At 34.7% G+C, this 26,205-nt stretch overlaps 1 protein-coding gene across 1 annotated transcript in view; it reads left to right on the top strand.

The window, feature by feature from the left end:
* The window catches only part of MDGA2 (MAM domain containing glycosylphosphatidylinositol anchor 2), a 777,847-nt gene that overhangs the window by 589,546 nt on the left and 162,096 nt on the right, over positions 1-26,205 (top strand). The window contains exon 8 of the mRNA XM_057722267.1: positions 5,174-5,467. Coding sequence (XP_057578250.1) covers positions 5,174-5,467 — 294 coding nt within the window. The remainder of the gene's footprint in view (positions 1-5,173; positions 5,468-26,205) is intronic.

Raw genomic sequence — 26,205 nt, 5'->3', positions numbered from 1 at the left:
GATGACATGTTTTTTCATATAGTTGAGATGAACTAATCTTCCCCTGTATTCTTTGGAGGAAGGAAAAATAAGCCAGCCATTTTCGAGTAAAAACTAAAGATTAAATTTTCTCACCTTTCTCCGCAATGAAGAAATGGAAGCATTTTTATTTTCTAAACTTACTTTATTTTACACTCTGTGATACAGCAGAAAAGTTGACAAAATCAGTTTGCTTTTATTACTTGTCTATTTTTTTTTGTATGTCTGGAATGCAAAGTTTTGGTGCCATACCATGTTTTTTAAGTTCCTCTTATTATAGCATCTCCTACAGTAGCATTTCGGACTAAGAAAAATGAAAGCAAGGGTAGTGTGTAGACTGTATGTCAAAGAATGTATCTTTGTGTTTTTATTAGGAGGGACTTTTTTCTAGCAAGTGCATTACAAATAAATCACACAAGGTGCAGACATTTCAAATTTTTCTACGTAATGTTTTCATTGTGAGATAATATTTTAAGAAAAATTAATTTAGTTGATTAGAGAGAACATAAAAAATATCAAAAATTAAATGGCGTGTCCTCAGATTGGCTCTTTTGTTTGTTTTCTCTTTGTTTTTTGAATTTACAACTTCTCTATCCAAATCTTAAATGAAAGGAGAAAGAAAAGGAAAAGTATGAGAATCCTTCTTTTATTCTCATCTCTCACACACCTTCACAAATCTCAAGATCTACTGCATGTGAAATCTGTACTAACAATATATTTTAGAGGAGATTCTGCTAGTTGTATGGAAGTTTCTCTGGGCTTCTTGAAGCCTATAATATGCTAATGTGCATAGTATATATTGTAGAAGAGGGAAAAATGAAGGACAATAATCAAAAAAATAAAATTTACCAATAATCCCAGACTCAGAGAGAACCACTGTTAGTGTTTTGTTATAGTTCATTCTGGGCTTTCTTTTCCTCTACATGTTTCCCCATGTAAGTCTTGTTCTCTTCCCTAAATCAGTGCTCAGCTGCCTCACTGTCTTAATTTGTACATCTGGTATAAGCATTTTTACTGAGTTCCTATTATGTGTAAAATATAGTGTGGGATGCTGCGAGTATAAAGACGAATCATGTATATTCACCTGTTAAGAAGCTCTCTGTTGTGTCATTGGCATGTGTCTTTTTTATGTAAAAATGTGATACTGCACATACTGCTCAGTAACATGTTTTACTCACTTTTTAATAGTGGTCATAGCTATTCATACTATTCCATAGCATGCTTTTCTTGCTTAACAATATAAATATCTTTGTCTATAAAAATATTATTACATCATAGTTTTAAAAGGCTGCATCATAATCTGTTATGTGACTATACCATGATTTTTAAATACATCTGTCAGGCTGTTTTCAGTTTTTTTTTTTTTTTTAATTAAAGCAGTATTAATGAGCACACTCATTGAGGTCTGAAGTTTTCATAGTTACAGGAACATGAGTGTATTCATGATGATAAAGTTTATGGAAGCAGGAGGCCCGGAAGAATTAGACTAGTGGCGGAAAGACGACTTAAGACACTGTCTCAAGAAGAGATAATGCTGACTTGTCCTAAGAAATCTACCCATAGCCATGCAAAGAAATAGGCTGATATGAGAGGTATTTTTGATAGAGAGACCAAAGCAGCTGACTAGAAGCGGTGAGTGAGAAGAAATGGTGAAACAAAGAAAAGTCTGTGGTTTTTAATTAGCAGATCAAGTGTCCTGATAATTAAGAACTAAGTCAAGAAATAAATAGTGCTTAGGTTTGGGGATTTGCAAGACTTTTGGAAAATAGCAGTAGGCTGCAGTCATTGACTGGAAGAACCTTGCAGTAAAGTTGGAATTCATATTATAAACATACAAAACAGAGAGATGTTTGTGAGAACAAACAAAATCTCCTAACAGAAAAAATTATAATAATAATTTAGAGAATTCTAGAGAGTGAAAAATTTAATGTGGAGAGAGAGAGAAGCCTATAAAAACTTTGACAAGTTTTAAGACCTTCTTGGCCAAGAAAGTTGCAAAGAAAGGATTAACTGGAATCAAGATTTAAAAAACCTCATGGAAGAGATGGAAAGTAAACTGTATTTTAATTAGGCTTTGGCTTATCTAGTTTAGAACTGAGGTTTACATTTCTATAATTTTGATTACATAGGGAGAAAAGTTTACCTAACAAATGAAGAACATACATTTACAAGGGAGTTTTTGAGCTATCTAGCATGAAAAACTTAAAAAAATATATCATTAGTCAAGGATCTAGTTTTCTTAAACTGGCTTAATATAATAAGGTCTTTGAATATTCATCTTATTAAGTCAGAAAATGGACACCTATTATTAACCTCACTTCTATCTTTAACTTTTTACTGTTTGTTCCTATAGTCAGAACAGTAATAACCTTGGAGCTGGCAAAGTATAAATTTTTAGTTTCACAAATGAAGCAATTCATACTCAGAATGATTAAGCTTGGCCAAGGTCGCGTGGCTTGTTTTTGGAAGAGACGAAATCTTCTGATTTCAAATAATAACACTCCATTAAGTAATCTTTTCATGTATAATTTCTTTTCATTTATTTCACATAAATGTATCATAATTTGGATATTTATTTGTAGCGGTATAACTTATAAGAAGTTTTGACTTGTATATGGAAATTATTTTAATATAAAATAATTTTAAGATAAATATATAAGATATGAGATAGATAAAGGTAATTTGCAACATATGTCATTTACTTCCTCTCATTTCTACCTTGATTCTTTTTTCATTGTCCCTGAGACAGTAACCAAGAGATGGACACAGAAAACTGGTTCAGTTTGTCTATAAGAACAGAGAAATTATGAGCAAGAGAAGAGGAGTCCAGTGCTAACAAGTTATCCATTCCAGACACCACAGTTTACTGCAGGCTGCTTCAGGGTTCATACCTCTACGTTGGCCACCTGCTATAAATTGGCCTCAATTTGAATTCTGTTCAAATCAAAGTATTTATCCTCTCATTCTCAGTGTTCTCATTTGTTAAATTTTAATATTAAATATTTGCTCCTAGGAGTGTCATACGAATTAATGAAAATGGAAGCTGGGACGAAGTGAGAGAGTAGCATTGACATACATACGCTACCAAATGTGAAATAGATCGCTAGTGGGAAGTTGCCACATAACACAGGGAGATCAACTCAATGATGGGTGATGACTTAGAGGGCTGGGATAGGGAGGGTGGGAGGGAGTCGTGGGAGGGAGGGCGTATAGGCATATGTGTATAGATACAGCTGATTCACTTTGGTGTACAGAAAAAAACTGGTACCACAGTGTAAAGCAATTATACTCCAATAAAGAGCTTCAAAAAGATAAAGAAAATATTACTCAGCCATTAAAAAAAAAGAATTAATGAAAATGTAAAATCCCTATGCCTGGCACACAATAGGGAGATAATTAATGTTAAATGCTGAGGTTATTGCTATTATTCTTTGTCCTTTCTTATGGAGGGTGAATAACTATTGCAGCTTCTTTCGATCCTATTGTTGCAAGGTGATGCTTATTTAGAATTGCATCATTCCCTGGTGGTTCACTTCAAAAAGAACAATTTATTTAGCTAAATTATCTAGTTGTTTATATTTACAAGAGTAAGTTATTTAATCATGTAGGTTTTAAAAATGCAGCTATTTGTTAAACTTTTTTTGTTAATGCCAATTCCTAGGTATATATATATTTACTTCAAGAAGGTAACGGTTAATGTTTCATATTTTCTAATTTCTAAGATGCTATGCGTTATTTAACTTTTTTTTTTAGTTAGAAGTAAATGAAGGAATTCAATGAAAAAGTAGACATGAAGATATTTAAATAGCAAGTCAACTAATTCTCATATAACTTTGTACTCAAATTTATTTTTCTCTGTGTATAAAAAGAGAAACAACATTTCAGCAGTAGTTGAAAAATACTTTAAAAGTTAATAATATTTGTTTTCCTTCCTGGGCACTGGAGTACAGTAATGCTAGAAGGGAGAATAAAACCTTTGCTTTTTTGTCCATATGCAGTATTACCTCCAAAGGAGGGGGAGCGTGTGACCTTTATCACAGGATAGAATTATTCATTTATTTCTGGTTATTCTTATTCTACCATTCCAATTTAGCTCATGCTTTTTTGATAGATGTCCTATTGCATAAATACTTCTGAATTCATACACATTTGTATGAGAAGTAAAAGTCTCCCAGTGGAACGCGTGATATTGTTTGTAAGAAAACTCATTGCGTGGTACTTGCCTCTTATTAGTTCGTTTTCACCAAACCCTAACATAAATATATTCCAGCGTAGTAAAGTAAGTTCCTGTAAAAATCAACCTAATTTTCTCATAAATATTTTTAGTAAAATCAGAATTAGCTTTACTTGAGAAAATTAAATTCTTATATTATTGAAATATATTTTTGAAAACTCACTTAAAATTAATTTTACAGAAACAGTGCCAACATCATGACAGACTATTTACAATGATCTCAAAATGTCTTAAAGTGAAATTATATGAAATTCAAATGTCAAAAAATATTAAAAGTCAAAAAGAACAATGCATTGGATTGTCAGAGTGTGGCATTATATTCCGTTGTTCCGTTTCATTTCCTCGAGGAAGAGAACAAATCTGAAGCATTAGCAGTTTGGCAACAGCTTCTAAACCAAATTCAGAATTTGATTTTATTGCGGAGGTTCTTCTTTTTCCCTTTCCTATTTACTGTGCTTGCTAAGTCTATGATGTCTCTTATCCCTTTGTTATAGCATCCTTGGGTAAGAGATAACAGCACAGGAAGCAGAAGACTGAAGTGCTAAACCTTACCTCAGCAAGTAGGATCACTCTTCTGTGAAATGCAGATGTTAAAGACCCAGTTACTGGCTGATAATGACAAGTCATTGAGTAGATTGTTCTTTTGTTGACTATTCCTGTTCCAATTTAATGCTTTATTTATTTTGCTAATGTTTGAAGACCTCATTTGAGAAAGTTCTATGAAAACAATTTAGAGTCACTTTAAGTGAGGGTAAGTGCCACTTATTCCCAAGGTCTAGTCCCAAGGTCTCTGTATTTTTTGTCATCCCAATTGTCACACTTCTTCAACCAGCAGAAATTGTTTCCTTATGATTTTCTGTGTTTGAATATGCTTTACCAGTATATACTAACCTTGAAAAATTTTCTTTTTCCCATTTCAAGTTCCACCCAATCTGACTGTTCCACAGGAAAAATCACCTTTGGTCACCAGAGAAGGAGACACAATAGAACTGCAGTGTCAAGTAACTGGAAAACCTAAACCCATCATCCTTTGGTCTAGAGCGGATAAAGAAGTTGCGATGCCTGATGGGTCAATGCAAATGGAGAGTTATGATGGAACCCTGAGGATTGTGAATGTGTCTAAGGAAATGTCAGGAATGTACCGATGTCAGACCAGCCAGTACAATGGATTTAATGTGAAACCAAGAGAAGCCTTGGTGCAGCTCATCGTGCAGTGTAAGTAAATTTTTTTTCTATGTATTTCGATTGGGGGGACAGGGGAAGAAAATGAGGTGATTTTTGGAATTGGATTAGGAAGCAATATTTCTACATTATTGCTACCCAATTTAAACTGTAATGTCCCTAAGTCTGCCTATTACTTGAGCTAATACACACTAATGGAAAAGAATTGCATTAGTGAGTGTGTGATGATTATAATGATGTTATGTCATTGCTTAATGCCAAAGAATCAACAAACCTAATGGTTACAAACTGGCCATGTGCAATGAAGCAAAATGTGGACTGGACGTAATTGCTAATTCAGATTATAATACTCTTTTGTTTTCATAGTTTATGTTTCTGCTTCAGCAATTGCATGTCCTTTGCCCAAATTATCCACCTATTTCAAGGCATCCCTTTGCTTAAATTGTGGAAACCTTGTCATTGCAATGCTGTGTGTGCTATCTGAAATTGTAAGAGTAGATTACATAATTATCTAGTAATATTGAGATAATTCAGGCAGATATGAGGTACTGAATTTTTGCTTGACTTTCTCCGCAGATAATTATTTAACTGTGAGAGCAGAATATGACAGATTTTTAACTTTTTCAATGAAATCACTGTCACAGTTCTAACAAAATAAAAATGTAGACAGAGTGTGCTTTGTATTTGCTTCTGGTATTAAAAATACCTAAATTCACGATGTTAAGAAGTTTAACAATGTCACTGATGTTGGGTTGTTAGAGGATGATGCCCTGGTATTTTGGATAGCAGGTGGTGTGGATGTTGTGAAAGAGAAGAAGCAAACTAAACACAATCTATTCAAACTCCAGGAGTGTTGCTATAAATTTTGTTAAATACATGGTGGCAAAGTCTTCAAGAAAAAGAATTAAGTAGATGAAACTATACACTTCAATAAGCAATGAGTTGTTTTCTATCCAAAAAGTCTATTTTTACATAAGACTTAAGGATGTTGACAGATCGAATTATCCGACTTGAAATTTGGAAGGATGATTGCGTTGCGGAAGGACTGTGTTTGGAACAGATAACGACGTATGCGTTTATGTATGAGGAGTATGAGTGAGTGGTGGGAGGAGCAAGGTCCTGGGTGCCCTGTCCCTATTCTTTAGAAACTCAGATCTCCGTCTGCTGTTTATCCTATAAATATGCAAACTTATGTTTGGCAAATATCTTGGCTGAGTTCCAATTGATTACTAGTTTTATCTCTAAAGAATGCAGCTTTTAGATGGCAAGTTCTATTCCACAGTTCAGTATTACATTTTTTTTACCTCACTGGCCTTTATACTCATGATAATAAGTTTATGGTTAGGAGGGTCACGTGAAAACAGGTTTCAGAAAGAAAAAACAATTTTTTTATTTTTAAAAGAAACATCTCCTCAGTTCTCCAAAACATGAGACACACCCTCAGGTAACCACAGAGGAAACTGATACAGTTTGGAGCACTTCATCCTTGTTGGTAATCCCAGGATTGTGTGCTTCCTCTGGAGTTATGCCCAAAGCTTCAGTGTTCCTAAAGCTATTAGGGCAATTCGTTTTCACTCTCCTCACACCTCTCTGGGGAAGCTGTGATACAAATAAAAGCTGTGGAACCCACTGGCTCTAGGGAATTTTGAATTAAAGATTCAAGAACCAGGATCTCTAATCTCCATAGAATATACTAATCTCCAGGATTCTACTGGCAACCTAAATTTCCTTTTTTTTTTTTTTTTTGGTTCCTAATAAGTTTTGTAGATAATAAGTTCAGCACAAGATCTTAAAATTCAATTCTATAATAGCAGGTGAAGATAAATACTGGCACAGTTGTCTCTAGTGTCACAAGGATGTAATTGACTTAAAGACACTAATAGACATAGGCAAAGCCAAGTTCATTTAATGTAGAGAAAAAGATCTGCATCTCAAGGTGACTTTGCAGAGCAGGGGGTATAATCTAACAGCACTTCCTCTCAGAGGCAAGCTTCCGTGGCCTAACAGGAAAGGTGGCTGGATGCCAACAGTCTTGCCAGTTTCAGGTGAGGATGCCATCATGTCTTTCCAAAAGCTCCCTTTCATGTATTCCCAACTCTTCTGAAGAATCTGGTTTATGTGTCTGAGCATTTGCCAGGTACAAATAACTGGTAACAACTCCAGAATATTTCTAGGTGAGTCAAGCATTCATTTTCCAGGCACATCATCCCTGCTAGCAGGTCCAGCGTGCAAGCCTACCTAAGGCTTATTTTTGCAAAACTAGCCATGTAGGAATCCAGATAATATTTTTTAAATGATTAACATTTTAACTTTTATGGTGATTTCTTAAAAGAATGAAAATAATATGGTATCTGTACTTAACTTGGATAGCCATGCTACATGTGAGAATTCATATAGAATATAAAATACTGTCATTTTCATACACACATGCACAAATATACATATATATTTGTGCATGTATTTATATCATCCTTAGCAATTAGTTACATCACTACAACTAACAAGCTGTGCTTTATATATTTTGTATTGCCAGCATAATATATTTTACATTATAGCTGTTCAGCAAATGTATTGAGTAAGTATGATATGATAACAAATGGAATAAGAATATTATATATACACATACACACACACATACATCTTGCTTCTTGCATAAGTAATTCTTATTATTTAGATTTCAGGAGTATCTGAGGACTTGTTGCATAACAGTTTGATACCTGAAAATGTCCAAGTATGTGAAGGGAGGAAATGTCAATTATTCTAACTTTTACAAAACACTTTTTCCAGGACTAGAACTCTACACTTTAGTTTGATAAGCTCTCTTTTCTTAAAATGTTTATTACACTGGCAAATTCTGGGGCAGTCTATTTTACACACACAAAATATGTGTATATACACACATCCAATATGTACACACATGTATATAAACACACATATTTATATATAATTTTATCAGTTTTGAAATATAAAAGAATGAAAAAGACATGGTCCTAATAAATAAGAAACAAACACAAATATGTCTCTAAGGCATATTTTTTTTCTCATTAAGTTTTAGCTGTGTCCAATTAAACAATAACCAATCAAAAGGAATAAAGGAGCAAGTCATCATTGTGTTACACCTTTAATGAGCATAGGTTTAGGGGCCTAAATACAAATGGTATATAAAGACTCATATTACATAAAAAAGTGGAACAGTCCATTTAGTTTAGTGTTCTAAACCTTCAAGTGAGATTTATTCTGTCAGTGTGTTAAAATTATAGAGCAGTCATTTTATTAAAACTTTTTCAATTATTTACTGTCTACAATTAGTTTTTTTCTCCTTAAAATGCATGGATTGTGATTTAGCAAGTGACAGAAGCCTAAAGGTATTTTACACCACTCTATATCCTATTAAGAGTAGCTTAATCACCATAATGAAATGGTTTAAATTATTAAATTTTTGCGTACATTGCTCATTCCTTGAGAGCTGAAGGTTTATTTTATACTTTTTTAAATTTCTGCAATTGCCAATTACTACAAATGGTATAGACCGGAATAGGAAGTTGCAAATATAAGATTTTGAAAAATAGTGGTTTAAAATTCATATAAATTTTTCAGAAATGCTGGATGAAATTGCAAAGTATATTGTAAAGTTTTTAACAGACCTTTGAATATTCAGCCACTATTTAATATCATTCACATGTTTTTGAAAATGTATAACAGTTCTTTTAACTTTCTTGCTTATATTTATTTGAAGCAGTTTTAGAATAGAATCATTGAAAATAAAGATGGTTAATTGATTGTCATTTAAAGATTATAATATGTACAGAGCTTATTGAACAAAATTAGAACAATTACCTAAACAAACGAGCAGTTGTAAAAGTTTTTTTTTAATTTATTGGTAGAATACTGATCATTTGAATATTGATTAAATAAAAATGCCATTGGAAGAATATATTCAAATATTATATTAAAAGAAGAAACTAAGATATGCCTACTGTTCTCCTAAAAGACAGTATTAATCTTTCTTGTATTTGTGTTAGAGAAGTATACATGTTACATACTGTGATTTTAATTTCATAAACTGTAACATTTTATTTTTAATAAAAGCTATACTTTAAGTGATTTTATCCCGAAGCACTGGTAAAATCTTTTAGAGAAGTGAGTATATTTTGAAGTAAATTTCCTTAAAACTCAGGTGAAGAAGATAAATCCTGCATTGGATGTCACTTTATTACTAAAAGCTTTGTTATTTACAGGGACATTTATTGCACCTACAATTAAAGATATTTCTGCTATGAGCTATAAAATACACACTAAAAACCAAAAACTGATGATAATGTAAAAATGTATTAAATAACCATCTTTCATACTATCTTCAAATGAGGTTTCATGTACCCTTTGCTTACAATTTCTATTTTCCAAATGGAGAAAAGTTATGCAAGAAAATAATCAGAGCCATTGAAAGACCTCATGTTCCTCATCTATTTCCAAAACAAGACCAAACTGTGTAAAGAGGAGGGAGCCACAGATCAGAGCTTTTATTCCTTACTCTTTTTCTCAAAAAATTTAGTGAAGTGTGTATGATAATTACTTTCAATCAAAACGAATATTCAACCAAGCAGAATATCATGGACCTTATAAAGAAAAAGAGAATTAAAGACAGATTGGAATATAATGTAGCTGATATTCTCACTATTGTGAGATAAATTACTGAGTAATTTTCTGTAGTGCTGAGATATACAGAATGACTGTATTGAGCAAGTATAACTACTTTTTGGGTTTTTTAAAAGATTTTTTAAAAATCGCTCTGAAAATATTGTGACTAGAGATTGATCTAAAGCTAATATGAGACTAATTAACATAAGCTGATGTAAGAGGTAAGTATTGATTAAAGAGGAAACAAGGAAGCAGTTTGCCATATTCACAAAGGAAGATGTTACAGGCTATCCATAGGAATTTATAAGTGAATGGATAAGAATTTTAACTTAAAAGAACTGTAAAATGCCTTCTAGCATAGCCTAGAATGCTCTACTTATTCTGATGTGTCCTTTATTTTTCATATTAATTCAGCCCATCTCTTCTTAGCCTCATAGACATGGTAGTTCGGTGTTGTCTCTGTAGGATTCCTATTCCTCTCTTCTGTTCCCACTCTTTTCCACCATTTTTCTGTTCCCACTCTTTTTCACCATTTAAGTCTTGCTTCAGCCCTCCCTCTTTAGGAAGCCCCTTGGGGACTGAGAAGGGGTCCCTCCTTAATAGCCCTGTGGACCATGGCATTTAATCTGCACAATTTAGGACTTCAAAGCAAAACTTCATTAATTTTAGATGATATATTTTTCAAAATCATTGGTTATTGTTTCACTGCTGTCTTCATCAAAACTCTCTTGTACTATTGCTTATGGAATTAGTTTGAATGTTAATTTAACACTATATATATGGCCCTTGTCCAATATCTTAACTTCTCTGAGCTTTAGTTTTCTATTTCCAAGAAAAGAAAAATGTTTTCCATTTTCAATTAAGATTTATTTGAAATAATTTTGCGAAGCAACTGGAACATTGTTCACCATGTAGCACAAAATGGAAATTATGATTATCATTTTAATATATCAGTTCTGGTATATTTTAACATGAAGAATCCATTTTCTTACTTGTAAATTATTCCTCCTGTACCCTATTTCGCTGTTTACTGGTGTGTTTTTTTAAATAAAGACTGTTGATCTCTTCCTGCTATAACTTGAGCTATTTGTGGGCTGAAGCAACTCTTATATTCCTAGCACCACAGCAGTTGTAAAACTGGTAAACTGATCCACTTCCAGGGTCTCTGTACTTGGGAAAAGTTTAAAGCCAAAGCTCTGCTAATAAGAAATTTAAAATGTTATCTTCTCAACTGAATGTAGGTGGGGGGAAAGCTTTTACGTTTACTAAGAGGATACTTAATATTTTAAGCATTCCTTTTCCACGTTTTAACAGTAATGATTATTAACTAGAACTCCGCATTTATTACACGCTGTCCCTTTATTTGCATTAAGTGGCCATATTTGTTCTTCTGATGTTGGCAGCAGTTATTAGAAACAGGAATGCACTGAACCTTGAGGCAGTGTTAATATTTTGAAAACTATTAGTATTCGTGCTATTTTCTCCCATCCTCCCTTCCCCACCCCCAGGAAGTTAAGATCTTTTCTTTAAAAAGGAGAAACGATAGCCTTATACAGTGGTGTACAATTTATAGTATATAAAATAAACTCTAAAATTTTCATTTCAAGTCAACATGTCATATAAATAGACGCCACCTCATTTCCCGGTGGATTTAATGAGGCATTATGATGGAGCTGCATTGAAAACAGATTTGTTTAAATGTTTTATTTTTATGTTCCTCCTGAATATTTGAAAATTGAAATTCCCAAGTGAATATGGTAGTTTGCAGAGTTTTTTATGGTGAATTTACTTTAACTGAACTACTCCTGCCATCCTGGGCCTATCCCCTTGCTCCCTGTTTCTGCCTCTTTCAGAGAACACAGCAGGGTATTTAATCTAAGGAAGTCGTCAAAGACCCTAAAAACTGTGCCGTTGTAAGAGCTTCTCAATGTGGAGCACAGATAAAATATCTTTATTGAGCCATGGATCACAGATTACCTGGAAAGAGGATCAGCTCGTCAAGTATATGGATCTTGTAAAGAAAATAAATGCATAATTTTTCCCTTGGTTCCATCTGTGCTTCTATCGTCATGTAGATACAACTATAGTTTAATATTTAGAAAAAAACCTTTCATTAATAGTTTTATTTTCAGTATCTATGCAAAGAAGTGAGATAGGGACCAACCAGCTTTAACAGAATGATTAAAGGTATTGGCAGCTTAACTCAGACAAGCTTTTGTTTATTGATGTCGTCAGCTAAGTACTTCTGCCCACCGCTGTTGTGTAGAGATGAACGAAAGAAGACGATTGTAGTATTTCCATGATCCTGAAAAGATCATTTTCTCCTTTGAAAGCCATCAGATATGTGATTAAATTAAATGTATTTTGAATAAAGGAGGTTTACATTGCCTCTTTCCCTGGAGTCTTTTCCTCTCTTTCCTCCTTCCCCACTTCATGGAAATATATTCTCTAAGAGAAGATATTATAAACAAATTTGTAAATGTATATATGTAACTACAAAAATCCTGTGCCTTTTTAATTTTTCTTTGTTAAAACAGGATGTGTCTTTCATCCAAAAATAAATGTATTCTTCCCAAATATAGAATTTAGGAATTGTCTAAATACTGTGCTTTTCTCCCATGAAAATAAAAAGGTAATAATAATAAACCATTACAATAAAGTGCACATAGAGGTTTACAAAAGTATATCCCATGAACATGCTTGTGCCTTGATCAGTTTATTTTATAAATATACCCTCCTGTGGCACATTTAGTGCAGAGGAAAACATAAGGTATGCAAAAGATGTGAGTCTCCGGTTAGGAAAAAGAGCACTAGTGCTTTAGAAGTTAAGTAACAGTGTAAGAAATTGAATGGCAAAACGGTACTTCAGTCAGTGCATGATAAAACCATCAGGAAGTGAGAAATCAAAGGCCAGTATCGTGATAGGAGGACATGACGTCCTATCCCTCCAGCAGGAGAGACACATTTACCAGTGTTTAATCCATTTACAAACATCATTCATATAGAATTTTAGCTTACATGTTGTTAGCAATTTTATCCTTATTATCAATTATTTGATCCAATATCATGTTTTAATATTTAATACCAGCCAAAGATTTTTTGCATGTATTATATTATTTGGGGTTATATCATATTAACTATATGATGTTAATAACTTTTAACCCAGTAGTGGACTCCTCTACTGTATAACCTACCAGAGGGTCTTCTTGGTTCAACCACATTCAAACTTGTGGGGTTACTATAGATACATATAGACTCAAAATCACTTTGCAGATATAAGACAGGAACCACAGCTTACTAGCATGTCCTCCCATACCTACTTTTGGGGACACTTGAAAATTCTGAAAATACTTTTGATTGTCATAATTGGAGAAGGAAGGATACCACTGGCATCTGCTGCATAGAGGCCGGGGATACTGCTAAGTGTCCCGAATGCATAGAACTCCCAACAAGGCGTTGTTCTGCCCAAAATGTAATTATTTTGTCGTGTGAGGGGGCTCTCTTGTTCATTTTAGGGTCTTTGGAAGTGTCCCTGGCCTCTAATCTTGAGATGCCAGTAGCATACCCTTCCCTCATGTCATGACAATAAAAACATATCTCCAGACATTGCCAAGTGTCTTCTGATGGGCAGAATTATCCCAGCCTCTTCCTAGATGATGATTCGTATATAAGGAGACAAGAGCTACGTAATTTGGGGATGGGAACTCTGGGAGAATCCTCTGCCCCACAGGAACCAATGTCTCCTGTAACAAACCTATAGGTGTAACTTCCAGAGTCCCTGAAGGTAACGAGAGTCACTAACTACATTAAGCTTGACGTTAATGTCTTCCTGTCAAATATTAACATTCCTCTCAGTCCAGAAGCAATTTAATACAGCCTAAAATCATAGTTGACATTCTTCCCTTGTCACGGAGAGCACAGCTAGAACTCTAAAAGAAGGTCAGATTCTCATGCAGTAGGGAATTTTTTTTTCTTTTATTTTCAAATTCACCTACTCTCTCTTCATCTGCCATGTTAAACTTTCTTAGTAATTCTTTTGCTCTAGTGTTTTTCTTCATTTGGTGATAATAATTACAGTAGTGTATATTATGCAAGTAAGTTTCCAATATATGTCACTTTTTTTCTCTTAACTTGCTTTCTGACTCGTTTTCTGTGTCCTGCAGTGCTTCTGTTCCTTCTTTGTTGGTCATTCGGCTTTGTACCTGGGTTTGGGAGGGGGTAGCTCTGTATCATTCATAGATCATTTTGATCATCTTATGAATTCCTTTCTTCTGACAAATGAGTATTTCCTTGAAGCCTTAAAGATTCTAATAGGCAAAAGCAAAAGTTCTTCAAAAGGAAACTTTGAAACTTAAGCTGATCACACACTGTGAATTTGAAAGAAATTCTCCCTTGATTTCACACTTATTAGACTTATTTTAAATGTGGAAATTACCTTCTTCTTAATTACAGGCTATTTCCAAAGAGAAAAAAGTCAAATAATCTTCTTGAAAATTAGTGAATATGTGAATTTTGTTCTTTAATATTGTTTCTCAATGAATTAAATATTTTTCTTGAGAAAGAAAATTATGTAGCTTGAATATCTTTCTTAAATTTAAGAGGGGTTTAAATATACAAAATTAATCAGGAGATGAAAATGTTCAAAATTAAGCAGGAAGTTGAAAATATTTAAGAAAAATGAGACAATTTCTTAGCATTTAAATTATTTGCATTAAAATGTATGGATGAAATGGCATAAGTAATCTGACGTTTCTTCAGTTGTTCTTAGTTTCTTTCTGCTTGTCAGTGTCAGTGTTCTCCCTGGTGATCCTAGTGTTTGAAGTATATGTTCTTAAACATAAACTAACTGCTTTGTCTACAATATAAGATGATAAATATAACACTTTTTTGTTCAGTTAACAATATAGGTAGTCTGAGTATATGATGTTTTTGCTTTGAGTGTTGACTTCAGACCCTAAGGTGCAAACGTATAAATCAACCACACATATACACGGATATAGATGCAATTATGCAAATATTTGGAGAGAGAGAAATACATAGGATGCATACCTATCTAACTCAATGTTGGCTCCATGAAAAGGGCATGTTTATTCTTGTTAACACATTTTTCTTCCTTGTCTTTTATGATGCTGTACATGCTAGTTGTGTTTTTACCTTCCAGTTGTGTCTTTATTGCTGTTTATTCTTCTTTTCTCCAAATCAGGTTTTGGTCCTACTGTTCTCTTACTCTACACTCTCTCGCTTGGCAATGTAGTGGCTTAAGCTATCACTGCTATGCAGAACCTCCCCACATTTATATCTAAGACATTCCGCCAGCTCCTGTGAAATGTCAACTTAGTTTCCTGATGAATTCTAAAATCTAATGTGATTAAAATTATTTAACTTATAATTATTCCCCTTCATTATTTTTCTCCTCTTGAATTCCCTGTCCCACCTTAAAGGATCTCTCTCCTCTCTGTTACCAATATTAGAGTCACTGTTCTATCTTTCCTTTTTCCCAGTATGCATTTTAAAATTAGAATATTGGATTCTGAAATTAGACATGTGATTTAAATTCCAGCTTGGCTACTTTAACCATCATTTCTCTCAATATTTGTTTTTTATACCTATCATGATGGAGATTTATTTTCATTCATTATATCATAGATTTATCCTAGGATTAAATTAGATGATGCCTGAGATGTGTTTAGCTCAGTATTTGATACATAGATAGTACTTCCTAAACATTAGCTGTTATTTCTCAAAACATTCTCTGAATTCATTCCTGTCTATCCAGTCCCACTGTCATTTTCAAAAGGAGGCTTTAGATCAATTCGATGATTGGTGATGACCTAGAGGGTTGGGATAGGGAGGGTGGGAAGGAAGGCTCAAGAAGGAGGGGATATGGGGATATATGTATAAATACAGCTGATTCACTTTGGTGTACAGCACAACAGTGTAAAGCAATTACACTCCAATAAAGAGCTGAAAAAAAAAAAAAAAAAAAAAGAAATCCCTACTGTTTTTTCCCACCTCCGATCTTCTGTTTCCCCTCAGAACATTGATACCAGATGAATGTTTCTTTATGAGCAGAAACACTTTCAGATGACAGTGACAGAAAATTATTGTCTAACTGTTATGGGCAAGAACGTGTAGTGGGTTCCAGGAGCTTAAATGTGGCCTTCTACGCAACCATCAGCTCAATTCTCTGTTTGCTTTATTTAGTGGTTCTCATTATTTCCAGCTATACCTGAAACAAACAAACAAACAAACTTGCTCTCTTTTGCCTCTCATCAAGGATTAACTCCAATGGAACATGAGTTACTTGGCTTGGATAACCAAGCCAAATTCATGCAAAGGCATGATTGCAAGCATTGACTGTTGTCTCTCTGTTCGAACACTGTGTGACTACTCATTACCTGTGATTCAAAGTTCAGATTCCTAACTGGAAAGCAAGATCCTTCGCCCTTCCCTGAGGTCATATACCATATTCCAGTCAAGGTGAACAGTTCATTAGCCTGTGCACTTTTGAACTTGGTGCTTTTTGTAATTTCATTTCCTTTGTCATAAATATCCTTAGAGTCACGTCTATGAACTCACTCTTTACCACTTTCAAAGCAACAGTCAAATGCTTTTTCTCCAGTGGTATCCTCCAAAACCTCCAGCTATGTGTAATCTTTTTATCCTCTAAATCTGACCTTTTTCCTATCCCTAGTGATGTCAACCTTCTAACCACTAATTGATATAGATATAGATACAAATATAGATATAGATTTTATCTGTATCTATCTACTATATCTATATATGCATGTCTCTGTACTCTCTCCCTTTTTCTCTCTCCTTAGAGTGTAAGCTCTTCCCTTCGTGAATCATAATTGCTTCTTCCAAAAGAGCCTAGATCAGTAAATGCATTAGTTAATGAATATTTGAAATATGTACTCCTGGCTTTGACCATACTTTTCAGTTACAATTTTGTTAATGAAAATATAACACTACACATAGGTTTTTTTTACCGTAACTATGAATATGGGTACACTCTGGAATAGGGGAGAAATAGGAGATTAAAAATTGTAGGATAGATTCTAAATCTGGCACTGGGTTCTAGTTCTAGCAGTGACATTTTTAATTGTGTGACTTGTCTCAGTCTGTACCACTAATTTCTTTATGCAAATGAAGAACTTAGTAAGATGATCTCTTAGTATTCTTGAAGTTTCAAATTGTTTCAACAAACCATTACAATTAATGCATGTATCACAGAAAACACATATTCTAGTAACCGTTTCAGGAATCTCCTAAAAACTACGTACTTGAATTAAAAAGAAGATACATGGATGAAAAATATTTCATCACATAAGTACCCAGAGTTAAAATAACTCAGATGTCTTTGAAGTGAAGGACAAGAGTTAAAAATAAAAGATAACTTGGAAACTGGAGGCACCTATAATTATATGTGCTTGGCTCTTTTGCATCTACAGAGTACAATGCGTTTGAAATCTTATTGGAAAAGCAGTCTTGGTGCATATAATTACAAGATTTCAGTGCCTGATAAATTAAAATTTACAAAATTTATTAAAGATGTGGACTTATGAAATTTACCTGAACCTTTCCCCTTTTGTAAATTTATGATTAACTTCATTTTTTAACAACAATGATCACTAAATACTAAATGCATAAACTAGTCCAAATATCATGCATACAAATATGTGTTATTTTGCGATTACTTGTTTTTAAAGACTTGGGACCAATTGTCTGCTTCCTTATTGAAAAACAAAAGTACACCAGAATCCTTGGTAAATCAAATTAAATTATTTTATTTTTGTGTGTATGTCTGTTTCTATGTAGATATCCTTTGTAGCTTATCTGTAAAGAAGATAAATTTTTCATTTAGAAAGCAATGAAAAGATATGGTACCTGGAAAATTAGTACTTCTCTCTCAAAAGCCATTTTATGTCAAGTGCCTAATTTTAAAATTAGATTACCTGTTTGCTTTAGCAAGTGTATTTTTTTTGAGAAGTTTCCGAGTCTTTTTTAATAGAGCAATCTGTTAAAAAGACGTTCTGCTTCCAATATTCTAAATATGTCAGTTCATTTACGTTTAAAAAACAATGGATGTGTTCAGCATACATGTTGTATTTGTCTCTAGTTGAAAAATATTTTAATTGAAGTAGTCATTTTGACCTTAGGCTACGCCCAAAGTAGCGTGTAATAAATCACATGACAGCACTATAAGAAGTGTGTTAAGTTTCCTCCAATAGTGTGGGGAAAGCATGATTATTTTCTTTGGTGGCTTTGGAAGCGTCTTATTACCTTCAGAAAGTCTGTCTGTCTCTTCCTCCCCTTGTCGTCTTCTCTCCCCTCCCCATAGGCAGGTGATTATAATTTGAGCCTATTTCTCCTTGTTTGAAGGTGGAACATATCTTGCCATTCTCTGTTTTAAATAATCAGACTGCTTTTCTCTAGAATTCTGCATGAGAAATGCTTGGTCTTTTCCTTTCCTCATCCTCCTGAAGATGAGCACCAAGCTATCCCATGAATGGAGTACACATGGTCCCAGTTTGTAATTTGACCATAATTCATTGATGACTAAATAAAGCCGTATTTCTTTTTTTTTTTTAAGAACTTTTATTGAGATACAGTTAACAGACAATAAACAGCATATATTTAGAGTGTACAATTTGGTATCCCAATCTCCCAGTTCATTCCCCCCCAACCCTCCCCGCTTTCCCCACTTGGTATCCACGTGTCTGTTCTCTACATCCGTGTCTCTCTTTCTGCCCTGCATTTCCTCCTTCACAGTTGTTAGCATTTGCCTCATGCACTGAGGCGCTCCTATACTGGATGCATATATATTTATAATTGTTATCTCCTCTTCTTGGATGGATCCCTTGATCTTTATGTAATGTCCTTTCTTGTCTCTTGTAACATTTTTCACTTTAAAGTCTATCTGATCTGATATGAGTATTGCTACTCCAGCTTTCCTTTGATTTTCATTTGCATGGAATATCTTTTTCCATCCCCTCACTTTCCGTCTGTATGTGTGTCTAGGTCTGAAGTGGGTCTCCTGTAGACAGCATATACATGGGTCTTGTTTTTGCATCCATTCAGCCAGTCTGTGTCTTCTGGTTGGTGCACCTAGTCCATCCACATTCAAGGTAATTGTCGATATGTATGTTCCTATTACCATTTTCTTAATTGTTTTGTTTTTGTTTCTGTAGGTCCTTCTCTTCTCTTATGTTTCCCGCCTAGAGAAGTTCCCTTAGAATTTGTTGTAGGGCTGGTTTGGTGGTGCTGAATTCTCTTAGCTGTTGCTTGTCTGTAAAGCTTTTGATTTCTCTGTCAAATTTGAATGAGATCCTTGCTAGGTAGAGTATCCTTGGTTGTAGCTTCTTCCCTTTCATCACTTGAAATATATCATGCCAGTCCCTTCTGGCTTGCAGAGTTTCTGCTGAGAAATCAGCTGTTAACCTTATAGGGGTTCCCTTGTATGTTATTTGTCGTTTTTCACTTGTTGCTTTTAATAACATTTCTCTGTCTTTAATTTTTGTCAGCTTGACTACTCTATGTCTTGGCGTGTTTCTCCTTGGGTTTATCCTGCCTGGGACTCTCTGTGCTTCCTGCACTTGGGTAGCTATTTCCTTTCCCATGTTAGGGAAGTTTTCAACTATAATCTCTTCCAATATTTTCTCGGGTCCTTTCTCTCTCTCTTCTCCTTCTGGGACCCCTATAATGCGAATATTGGTGCATTTAACATTGTCCCAGAGGTCTCTTAGGCTGTCTTCAGTTCTTTTCATTCTTTTTTCTTTATTCTTTTCCGCATCAGTGATGATCACCATTCTGTCTTCCAGGTCACTTATTCGCCCTCCTGCCTCCGTTAATCTGCTTTTGGTTCCTTCTAGTGTATTTTTCCTTTCAGTTATTGTGTGGCATATCTCTGTTTGTTTGCTCTTTAATTCTTCTAGGTCTTTGGTAAACTTTTCAACCTTTGCATCCAGTCTTTTTTCAAAGCCCTGGATCATCTTCACTATCATTATTCTGAATTCTTTTTCTGTAAGGGTGCCTATCTCCTCTTCATTTAGTTGTTTTTCTGAGGTTTTATTCTGCCCCTTCATCTGGTACAAAGTCCTCTGCTTTTCCATTTTCTCTATCTTTCTGTGGCTGTGGTTTTCAGTTCCACAAGATGAAATACTGCTGATACTGCTTGTTACTGCTGTCTGCCCTCTTGTGGAGGAAGCTATCTAGGAGGCTGGTGCGTGCTTCCTGATGGGAGGGACTGATGGTGGGTAGGGCTGGGTGGGCAGAGCTCAGTATAGCTTTAATCCGATTTGGTGGGTGGAGCTCAGTAAAACTTTAATCTGCTTGTCTGCTAGTGGGTAGGGCTGTGTTCACACCTTGTTGGTTGCTTGGCCTGAGGCTACCTAGCACTGGAGCTTACAGGCTCTTTGGTGGGCTAATGGCAGACTCTGGGAGGGCTCAGGCCAATAAGCACTTCCCAAAACCCCTGCTGCCAGTGCCCCTGCCTCCTCAGTGAGCCACAGCTGCCCCCCACCTCGGCAGGCAACCCTCCACCACCAGCAGGTAGGTCTGGTTCAGTCTCCTATGGGGTCATTGCTCCTTCCCCCTGGGTCCTGGTGAGCACATTTTTTTGTGTGCCCTCCAAGAGTGGAGTCTCTGCTTCCACCAGTCCTGTGGAGGTCCTGCAATCAAATCCCGCTGGCTTCCAGAGTCTCATTCTCTGGGGATTCCTCCTCCCGTTGCTGGATTCCCAGGTTGGGAAGCCTGATGTGGGGCTCAGAAGCCTCACTTTAGTAGGTCGACTTCTGCATTATAACTGTTCTCCAGTTTGTGAGTCACCCACCCAGCATTTATGGGATTTGATTGTAACACGATTGCGCCCCTCCTACCATCTCATTGCGGCTTCTCTTTTGTCTCTGGATGTGGGGTGTCTTTTTTGGTGAGCTCCAGTAAAGCTGTATTTTTAAGAATCATATTTGATCTTATAACCCCCAACTCTAGGCTCCAATAATTTAATATTTTATATTTTAATTAGTTCACCTACAGAATTACTTTCTATGGATGTGTTTATTCATATGATTGTTAGATAGGTTCCCTTAAATGAAAAAAAAAATAGATTTGATTATCTGAATATGCATACTTTTTGTTGACACTTGATCTCAAAATATCAGTGCTTTGAATTTCCAGCTTTAATGTTGAATGTGGGCCTGAAAAGTTGGGGTCAGTCAGTCTGTAAAATTCAAATGAAGATTTTGTATTCACCTGACTGTACTAAAACTAATAGGAATAGAAATGTATATTCTCTCCCTTTTAGCAATAGTAATGCTACAAAAATTCGGTGTAGATAAGATGCTAGTTTTTAAAAGTGTTTCATCTCTTTTGCCACGTAACTAATTTATGTCTCCATATAAAATACTGATTGTTCCAAATCCCATTACACATTATTAAAACAAAAATTGCAAGATAACAATAACAATGAACTGACATTAAAAAATAAAGCCAAATTACAAAAGAACATTTACTTGTAGTGTATCTTTTATGTCTCACCATGATTATTTTGTATACTTCCTTTCTCCTCTGTTTTGCTCAAAACAATGACTGTTCTTCCTACATTATAAACTCAAACATTGGCATTGTTTTGACTCTTGGCTTATTTATGTTTAATTTATTTCTAAATCCTTTATTCTTTTCCAAGGTAATGAAACTGTTTCTCTTTTCCTTGTTTTCGTTTTAATCAGTATTCAAATGGGAAAGCTTTAATACAATTCAGGCAATAAATATTTACTGATAACCTATCAATTTTTGTGCTAGAATAAGGGGAATTTTCAAATACGAAAGAAAAGTAGTCTGTATGCCAGGTAGGATAATAATGTAATGTAGAATCAGACAAAAGCTTTTAACATAAGTTATGTAACAGGTACCATATGAGCCCAGAAGAGGGGGTGGTGGTAGCGAATTATGCTTTGTCCTGACAGCCACATGTGTTCAGTATATATTTTTACATTTGAATTCACCAATATTGATAGACATAAATATGAATGTATAAAAGTTTTATTTCAGTCCTCTCATTTCATTTTGATCCTCTCAACATAAACTTTGTAAAATGACTTGAGCCCTACAATTAATTATGGGATGTTTCCTACCTTGCCTCCCTAATATTTCTGAGAATTTCTGGGGTTCTTAATTCTGTGGATCTCTCACTCTGAATTCCTCCTGTGTTCTCAGTATTCCCTTCACCATCATCCCTCCCACAGCAAATTATAATCTTCCCCCACATAGTTTAATTTATTGGACATAATCTCTCTTCATAATTTCCCTAAAGCAGTATGAATCTAAGGTCGAGAGGCAGAACAGATTACTGAAGCTTTACAGAAACTGGAGCACAGAGTCGAATGAATTATCAGAGTTCCCAGATAGTCATCATTAGCATTTCCCTCTGTAAGCAGTTACTCTGCTTGGTGTTTCCTTAATGCCCTCCTAGGTGACATCTTCACTCCTAGCCGTGAGCCATGTATAGAAGGCACAACTCATATATTATATATCTTATTTATTATGTATAGTAACTTAGTTCTTTTCATGGTGATACCCTTTTATTTAGATGCTTCTATTTAGACTAATAAAGATATTTCTTTAAAAAAGAAAAGAAACCCTATTATCCCAGGTAAAAAAAGACATTTCCACAGATTATAGTCATTTGAGGCTTTAGAACAGTACATTTTTTTTAACTTTCCTTCTCTGTGTGGTGTATGAGTATATGTTTGTGTGTGTACGGGTGTGTTTGCATATATTTGTGTGTGTGTGTGAGTCTGTATCTGCAGGAGCACATATCAAAGATAGAGCAGGCAGTGTGCACTAGGAAAGGAACGGAGAGTAATATGTAGCACAGGTATTGAATCAAACATTCACCATAGTGACAGAAAAGGATAATACAAAAAAAAGTCGACATTTGGCTAGGGGTCCTCTTTAACAGCTTGACAGTATGTAGGTCCTCCTTCATGCATTATATTTTAAAAATCATTATAAACCATATAGAAGTATAAAGGACACAAGATAGTAGTGTTAATCCACTTATGTAGAATCTTTCCCTTAAAATTTGAGAACATATATTTCCCACATATCAGAACATGAAAGTAGGGCCTGTCACTCTAATAAATGAAAACAACAACAAAAAAATTTAATAGCCACATTTTTCAGCTTTATATGGAATTTTAAAACTGTTTTCTTAAAAAGTCATGTGAATATTTTCTTGTCCCTTCTTTTGTCAAGATTCACCATTTCATATCCTCTGATTCCATATTAGATTGAAATCCTTTCACAGTTTTTTCTCCTAAATGTTGAAGATTGCAGGTATGTATATAAATGCTAGAGTTCTGAATTTAGGATTTGGTTAAATCCTGAGGCTCTGTCACGTTTCTTTCTCTGGTCTTTTTAGTTTTCTCTTGTTGTGTTTGTATCTCTTTCATAGCTGGATATAATATAGAATTAGAATGTATTTTATATATTTTCCTACTTGCTCTAAAATATCGATTAGTTGAATATTTTATATTTATCACTCAAAAACAATGCAAAAATAAAAACTAGATTTGATTTTTATTTATTTTCTCTATATGAGCCAAGATTAATTCTTTTTGACCCTTTGGGTGGTAGCTTTTAATGGAACTAGGTTTTCCTAACTCAATCTAAAATTGAACCTATCTCTATGGGCAGCAAGGGAGCATGAAGTCGGGAAAATGTTTTCCTTTGATAAGCTTGAAAAGTCAATTTCAAGGATAAAGTACCTTGATAAAAGTGAATCAGACTAGATGCACACAAATGAAAACCAGGAGAAATAGAGACATAAATAGATACGTGATACCTGCTTTTCCTAAATAAGAAACGTGGTAATACATCAAATGCAACATGGAAACATTTTATTTTTAAAAAGAAGAAAATAGAAAAAAAGGATAGAATGTGAAAGAAAATAATAAAAACTACCAAGAATGAGGAATGTGAAAATATTTTAGGCGTTTCAGAAGCATTTGCCTGTGAGTTATGTAAAATATAAATTTCCTATTAATTTTGAACATATCCTAAGTGCATTAACAAATACATCAGAAGTTTAGATTCATGCTTTAATATTTACAAAAAAAAATGATAAAGCTTCATTTACAGAGTCATCATGTTAGCTATGCTCACTATGAATTTGGTAAGACAGTTTTCCCAGCTCCAAGCTGCATCATTGCAAATTCCAAATTAATAGACTAATAATGAGAATTGCAGGCTCTTTTCCTTTTCCCAATGGAAATTTAAAAGTATATTCAGGGTGGTCATTGAAATACATATACTGACATATTCTCCAGTGTATTTGTTTTCTAATTTCATATAAAATAATAAATCTGTGTTCACAACACAAAGTGAAATGTAAGGAATACATTTTGAATAATAGGGAAATTATCTAGCCTAGTGTACTGTGTAAATCTTGAAAATCTGACAGATTTAAGGATGTTATAGCATGATGGAATCTACATTATTTGAGAAAATACTATTTTAGGTATTATTAATAATATAATTTGGGTTGTATAAATAATTAATTGCAATTACAGGATTAAATTGTCATCATTAAAGCTAGTAATTATTATCTATGTTTGGTTCTATTTTTTCTTGTTTTCCTTAAAAAAATAAGAGTTATATACTTGTTTATACTCCCTGCTCTTCTTCAGAGCTCACAATGTAGATTGTTATAATTGTTATACAGTATTAAAACTTTCGGTCCCACCCCGACCTCTCGCGAGGGGTGAGAAGCTGGAGATGGAGGTTAGTCACCAATGGTCAGTGATTTAATCAATCAGCCTATATAATGAAGCCTCCACAGAAACCCAAAAGGATGGGGTTCAGAGTGCTTCCGGGTTGGTGAACCCACAGAGGTGCTGGGAGGACACCTTATCTGGAGAGGGCATGGCAGCTCCCTGCCCTTTGCCATAGCTTGTCCTGTGAATCTCTCACGTCTGGTGGTTCTACCCCCAGAGCAGGCTCTTTAAATTCTTTTACACAGTTAAGAGAGAGGTGACAAGAAAAACTTCCTGAACCTTCTTTTTTTAAAAAAATAGCCTATATTAATCCTCATGTCATTTTGTGGCGGTAAATTTCGCTCCCTTAGAAGTGGTATGTACATTCTTAAGGCAGACCACAGACATATGTCATGTTCGTATCAAAACATCAAGCTTAATTAACCCAATATTTAGTTGGATAACAAAAGGAAGTTGAGCAATCTAAGCACTGAGTGAATTAAGTGAAGGCATTTCTCTTCAATTTGTATATTAAATGACTAGAATCATTGACTACTCACCCCTAACTAATATTCCAAGTACTGTAGGAAGCAAAACTAGGTTTTGAAGATATAGTTATGGTTTGAGGTAATTAGTTCCATAATATGCAGATTTTTTTATTAATTTTATTTATTTATTATTTTTGGGGGGTACACCAAGTTCAATCATCTGTTTTTAGACACATATCCCCGTATTCCCTCCCTCCCTCGACTCCCCCCCCACCCCCCTCGAGTCCCCCCCATCCTCCCCCTCCCAGTCCTCTAAGGCATCTTCCATCCTTGAGTTGAACACCCTTTGTTATATAACAACTTCCCACTGACTATATACTTTACAGTTGGTAGTATATATATGTCTGTGCTACTCTCTCGCTTCGTCTCAGCTTCCCCTTCAGCCTCCGCCCCCCTCCCAAACCTCCAGTTCTCCAGTCCATTCTCTGCACCTGCGTCCTTGTTCTTGTCACTGAGTTCATCAGTACCATTTTTAGATTCCGTATATGTGAGTTAGCATACAATATTTGTCTTTCTCTTTCTGACTTACCTCACTCTGTATGACAGACTCTAGGTCTATCCACCTTTACATATAGCTCCATCTCATCCCTTTTTATAGCTGAGTAACATTCCATTGTATATATATGCCACATTTTCTTTATCCATCCGTTTGTTGATGGGCATTTAGGTTGCTTCTATGTCCTGGCTATTGTAAATAGTGCTGCAATAAACATTATGGTACATGTTTCTTTTGGGATTATGGTTTTCTTTGGGTATATGCCCAGGAGTGGGATGACTGGATCATATCGTAGTTCTATTTGTAGTTTTTTAAGGAACCTCCAAACTGTTT

Source organism: Hippopotamus amphibius, chromosome 2 (assembly GCF_030028045.1).
Source record: "Hippopotamus amphibius kiboko isolate mHipAmp2 chromosome 2, mHipAmp2.hap2, whole genome shotgun sequence".
Classification (NCBI taxonomy): domain Eukaryota; kingdom Metazoa; phylum Chordata; class Mammalia; order Artiodactyla; family Hippopotamidae; genus Hippopotamus; species Hippopotamus amphibius.
This window is presented reverse-complemented; position numbering and strand designations above follow the sequence as displayed.